The 6,584-nt window shown below is 40.9% G+C and overlaps 1 protein-coding gene across 1 annotated transcript in view; it reads left to right on the top strand.

Annotated features, from left to right (window-relative positions):
- Window positions 1–392: 392 nt before the first annotated feature.
- The window catches only part of LOC139741699 (MAM and LDL-receptor class A domain-containing protein 1-like), a 50,264-nt gene continuing 44,072 nt past the window's right edge, over window positions 393–6,584 (top strand). Inside the window, exons 1-2 of the mRNA XM_071652284.1 lie at window positions 393–417; window positions 3,964–4,095. Coding sequence (XP_071508385.1) covers window positions 393–417; window positions 3,964–4,095 — 157 coding nt within the window. The remainder of the gene's footprint in view (window positions 418–3,963; window positions 4,096–6,584) is intronic.

The following is a 6,584-nucleotide window of genomic DNA, read 5'->3' as shown; positions in this document are numbered from 1 at the left end:
GCAACTCTCCATCCATGATTACGAAGTTGCAAAGAGCGCATAGAGATAGAGTAAATCTTCTCCGAAATACGACATTCAAACGAAGAAACTACCGATACAAAAAGATAAGACAACACACTTGGAAAACCGGCTTTACGGTGAAATTTAAAAAGAAGCTGAAGTGATGTAAGATATCGTATCATAACGAGGTATGAGAAAGGACTAAGGAGTAAAGCGAAAATTAAATGAAGTTGGCGAATGTTAGTCTTATAACAAAATATGGAGAACATTGTTTTGCTTGCTTTTTTATCACGTACAGACACACTACCACTGCGCATCGACACTATCCTATCACGCGAACACAAACTAACATGACCTCTGCATTGCAGTAAAATGACGCACCTGATACTAAAATGCTTACCCAAATCACTCTCGAAGGTATGTTTGTACTTTTGAAAACAAAGAAATATTTTTTTTTTTTTTTTTTGGGGGGGGGGGGGGGGGGGATTCAGTGTGCCCACCCGAAATATCCCTTTCGTCGTTGAACATACAGTGTGGCATGGAGTAGCTCCAGGCTCACTTGACTTGGCGTTGTCGCAAATTTTCCAACGGCGTCTGGTCAGCTCAGGGTGTTTCACAAAGATTTTAAGTCGATGTTAGATTTTAAGATCAACTTGAAATAAGTATTATGATATGCCATTGGTTTTCCTATTCAGTCTTATTTTATGATTTAAGAATCATGCCACTTCAGATTGTGATAAAAGTTTACAGAAAAAAATCCTTTTGTTCCTGATTTATTTTATATATTCATACATGCATGAAAAAAGTCTCCAAAACTTTCATTCTGATTGGAAGTTAGTATATCGTTCTAGACATATACAAGGCATACCATGATATGAAGTTGATCTTAGAATTTAAGATCGACTTAAATTCTTTGTGAAACACCCTCAAGTAACAAAGGACTCGATACAGCTGTACCAGGGAAGTTCACCTCTGACATTTTTTACCTGTGACATTTTTACCTGTGACAATTTTACCCCTGACATTTTTACCTCTGACATTTTTACCCCTGACATTTTTACCTCTAAACATTTGTACCTCTGACATTTTTCCTCTGACATTTTTACCTCCGACATTTTAACCTCTGTGACGTTTTTAGTATTTACCTCTGACAGTTTTACCTCTGACTTTTTACCTCTGACATTTTGGCTCTGTTATTTTTACTTGGCACCTAATTTATGAACTTCTCTCCAGGCCATACACGTTGCAGAGTGGGAGAGAGAGTAGTTTAATTCGTGCCCTGATTTGGAAGTGGGATTTCTTTTGTGATGGCTACACATTGGGGGGGAGGACAGTGTGTCTTTACATGCAGAGCTCGGACTATACTAATTCTAAACGGATTATAGCAAACGTACAGATTATGAAAGCTGTGCCGGATACCAATGGGCTTAAGTTTGTGAGAGGAGTTGAATTTGGCGATTAGGGGGTGATGCAGTCTGATTGAATATTACAGCCTTCCTGTCTTTTGAATCACCATGTACGAATGAGGAATCAGGATGAAGAGTAAAGAGAGAGTGAATAGGTACACGCAGGAATACAGATTGGCAAACCGACAATTCATGCTCAACGAAAATGTCATTGGTCGTTCGACATGTAATGAGTGAACACTGAAAATTGTATTTTGATTTTTTATATAACGATATGACATTCATACAAGGCAGAGAAGGACACATCTAGGCAAAAATGTGCTATTTTCGACGAGAGTGCCTCTCGCACGCCCACTGAATCATAATAGTGACCTGACCGTCCGAGAAACAGCTTTTAATCACATCACAGGTCAGTCATAACGAGTACCCCCCCCCCCCTCCATAAAGGGGCGGGGCATCAGGGGTCATGTGACAAGATGAACTGTCAGCTGAACTAGCAACAACGAGGTCACAGCGGCATTGTGATACTAGTAGTCGCTTTTGCGAGTGGGAGGCGTGGCCCGATGCCCGAGTGAGATGATAGTATTTCTTTCAGCATAAAGATACTCCCTGTAGGCTTTGATGTACCAAATTAACAGAAAGTCAATCAATCTTGAAATGTATGTCCATTTCATTGGTGGAATATATAGAGGGGCAACTACCTCCAGCGAGGGTGTCAGAACGAAAAAGACGCCGTGAAGATCACACGTTCACGAAGAAACTGGACGTGACCTAGTTTGGGCTTCTATACGTCACGCAGTCATGCTTGTCAACGTGGAACTAGCCAGCACAGAACTCGTACAGGGGTTACAGAGAACAGGGAGGTGAGACTGCAGAGAAGAATGGTAACGCCCCCTTTCTCTGTGGTGATGGTTTGTGATTCGATAACAAAGCGTCTGTACCATGGGCTCGCGACCATTGAATATTGTGGTCATTAATGTGTACTTTACATACCAGTTTTAGCTAGAGGATATCTACTTGTCCATTTCAGTTGGAGTTTGCGATATCTAAAAGTTATTATTGCCGCACAAAATGTATGAAAATAGCATTACAAAGTAGAGCGTCCGTATCCCTTTTCCTTTTGAGATTCTTTAAGGTTTTCAGGGTGAGACATAAATTGGCTACAATGACCAGACCCGAGTCAAGGTATGCACTGAGGAGACGTTATGAAACTCGTGACTTGGCATTCGCGCGCTTGCAATGTGACTCGTTCCAGGTTGATATGGCATCAAAGTTCTATTTTGTTGAATATCACCCCTGACTGTGGTAGGTTCTGTATCTGGGTATATGCCGTAGTCCCATTCGAATGAGAGGGGAATGACCGAAGTCTTATTCGTGAAATTCTCTCATGCTGTAGTATAGGAGACGCTAAACTCGGCATTATTACGCACGTTACAGTACACCATGGAGCTAGAAGAGCTCTCCAAGATTTCTACATGGTTTCTAAGCAAAACACTCCTTTATTCCAAAGCGACCCGTGATTCCAAAGTGGCCACCATATTGTGTCACGGTGGAAAGGGCAGGGCAAAGTTCAGGTGGAAAGCAGAGGAGCTGCATGTAGTTATTTCTGGTGGCAGTGAATCGAATCAAATTCAAGTTCAAGTTCAAGTTGATTTATTTCACTTCCAACAAACAAATAATTAGGATTATAGGAATACAATGAAGAGTACATAATGAACATAATAACATGTAGTAAAGACACAGGTAAATTGTCAACAAAGATACAAATAAATGTTATATCATTATGGTAAAATAAGCAGAAACAAATTGCTGGAAATGGAGGGGACTGTAGAAAGCAGAGCTTGTTGTATGCAGTCCCCTCATGAGAAAAAAGATGAAAAAATGATCAGTAATTTCGTCGACGAAATGATCATTTCATAACGAAATGACAACATTTCGTAACGAAATAGGCCATGCGACACTTGGCGCTCCATACAAATTGACCATGATGTAAACCATGGTTTCAATAATTGTACCACCTTCGTGAATTCGGGCCATAAAGTCGTAATAAATCGTCACGTTTGACCTTGAGAAAAAAAATAAGATGAAAAAGAAGAGGACAATATACAAGCGCAGCTTTCATCAAGTATTCCCGTTCGTTATTTCATCGCATCTGTTAAACACTCTGCATCTAAACTGTAATGTGAAAATTTGGGGAAAAAATTGTTTTATTCTTCATTATTAAACAAGATTCCTTAATTGATAAAGTTTAATCTAAACAATAAGAATATGAATCATGAATCATGTACATTGCAAATGGCTAGTAGGTCCTATTCCACTTCAGAAGGCAAGTTGTTCATGACGATTTTATATGGTTTTAAGCCAATTAGCTGCGTGATTATAGTCCAGATAGTCCAATTTCACGTGAAAAAAAAAAAACACTGCAGTTTAGTCTCATGACTGTCGTGAATGTTGTCCGATCAGTTTTATCCCAGTTATTTGCCGTGCGATGCGATCTGCGGTCAAGCTCTTACAAACTGACATAATTTTTCTTCTCTTTCTCGTCTTGCTGTCGAAGCCGTGTTCGAGTGCGACTTCGATTCCGGCACATGCGGCTTTACTCAAGACACGACGGACGATCTGAACTTTGTGCGTCACAGCGGGTCCACCCCCACGACAGGGACAGGACCGTCGGGTGACCACACCTCCGGTGAGTTTACCTTAGTATTATCATTATCAATTCGGCATTTCAGACATGTGCACACGGGGAAACACAAAGAACATTCCCTGATTCAGCTTAACAAAGATGAGATAAAATATTACACAGAGACAAAGCACAAATGAGAGAAAAAAAGCAAACAAACAAACAAACAAACAAACAAAGACAACCTAATAGATTGTGACATAGAAAACAGGGCTGACAGGGGCAAGAAAAGGTAAACTTAATTACCATGACCCGCAGGTTTTCTACCCCACACTGCACAAGCTATGCCAAAATCTGTACATGAAATAGCACTTACATCTTTATCAGTCACTATGCAGTCGTATAGGGAAAACAATGAGGATATGAGGAGGGCAACATAATATACTGTATTTATTTGGCCTACGTTACCGTCATTCTCTGAAATAATATCAAAATTACAACTTAAACCCTCTTCAGAATTGCACTTTTAGGAACTTGTAGAGTATGTGAAATATCCCAAAAACAATATCAATTCTCATATGAAGAGAGGTTTTCCCAGAGTACTGGAAACCTATATGGATTGTTGTTTGTTGTAACCTTATAGTTCGAGGTGGAAACGGAAGCTGGCTGCCTGTGTGGTAAGGAAATTTATAATCGATCATATCTTTTGATAAAACGGGGCCTAGGGCCCTACTTCATAAAGCTGTTCGTAAAGTTACGCATGACTTTACGAACGACTGTAATAATGAAGTGTCAATATGTGTGCCCACTTTCCCCTTATGTTTTAACAAAGTACGACTGTAGGTCAATATTTCATCTACATTGCTATGTGAATAGATTCGTGCGACAATACCTAACTCCGTTATTGAATGCTCTGCTAACCACGAGAGTAGTTATAGTAGTCTGTATAGACAGGGAGAATTAATTAACACCTACTAATTAACGCTAATTGGGAGTTCCGGTGATGAGTGAAAGTGACTTCCGTTAGTAATTAGTCACTTTCCTGTTTATGACGATATGACTCAAACCCGTTTCCGGAGGGGGGAAGCGTGTTGTTTACGAAATGAAATCATGAATATGCATCGGCATACTTTGTTGGTGATATATTGCTGCACTAATATTGTGTACTGCAGTTTTGCTTTCAAGATGAAGAATGCTGTATAATGCTCAATGTTAACTTACACGATGTGTCCAGCCGCGATGAATGGTAATGCACAGCGATCAAAAGTGTATCCAGGCACAAGCTTGCAGTTCCAATGTATATTCCACACATGAGCAGAATTAAAGTGTACATCATACAGGGTGGTATAAACGCACATGAGCAGAATTGAGGTGTACATCATTCAGGGTGGTATAAACACACATGAGCAGAATGGAAGTGTACATCACTCAGAGGCTACGTAAGGAATGAGGTGTGCACACGATGAAGATATCAACAGCGAGTGACTACCCCTCTATAGTGTAAGACTGCGAAATACATGTACTATAGCAGTATATACAACCTATGTCTTGGGATGATGAAGCACAATGATGATGTAGAGGGAAACAGTTGTTATCACGGTATTTCCTGTTTGATCAAAATGGTGGACTCTGAAAATTCAAGACAGGATGGTGTGGCCTGACACAAACAACAGGGTATGGCTCAGGGGGAAATCGGTAGACAATGGAAGGGAAGGGACATGGTCAAGTCCATTCATAAGGTAAAGGTACGTCTTTTTGTGTGTTGGGGTGAGATACTTGCAGTGAGGAAGCAGGGGGAAATCGGTAGACAATGGAGGGGAAGGGGCATGGTCAAGTCCATTCATACGGTAAAGGTACGTCTTTTTGTGTGTTGGGGTGAGACACATGCAGTGAGGAAGCAGGGGGAAATTGGTAGACAATGGAAGGGGGTGAGATGCATGTAGTGAGGATGCAAGTGGGTAATTGGACGACAAAAGAGGTAGAGGACACAAAGAGTGTAGTGCACTGGTCAGGTAGGAAAACAAAGAATGACCAGTGACAACTGCAAGTGCTGGACCTACCCTCATTTGCATGTTGTACATTACCCGCAATTGGATGATGATGAAGTGTCATGTGACAGTGCTTGTGAATTTTTGCTGTCTGTGATTGGTTGAATATTTTTAGTGGGTGTGTATCTTGAGTGGTCAAGAGAGTGGGTCCTTTGGGGGTAAAGAGCATATTTAACCTCGACACTTCAGTTGACCTTTCAAACTCGTAAGAAGATGCCATCTAACTTCGATCGCCGATAGCCTAGCTATATCTATTCAACATCAACCATGGTCACGACGGCCGAAATTCTACAACGTCTACATGAATGCTCATGTTTGGCTGATGTTTCAGCCTTGCGAGAGGAGTTGTACGAGGATCTGGAGCCAGAACACCATGCTTTGATCTTCGCTCGGACAACGCATTTTCTAGCTCAAGTAGTGGAAGAGACACCCATCACTCCCCAACAAGCAGGTATGCTAAAGATACAAACTTATTATTGTGTGTGTGTGTGCGTGTGTGTGCTACGA

The sequence above is a fragment of the Diadema antillarum genome, unplaced genomic scaffold (genome assembly GCF_040938485.1).
Source record: "Diadema antillarum isolate AM-2024a unplaced genomic scaffold, OU_Dant_1.0 scf00000031, whole genome shotgun sequence".
In the NCBI taxonomy this organism is placed as follows: domain Eukaryota; kingdom Metazoa; phylum Echinodermata; class Echinoidea; order Diadematoida; family Diadematidae; genus Diadema; species Diadema antillarum.
This window is presented reverse-complemented; position numbering and strand designations above follow the sequence as displayed.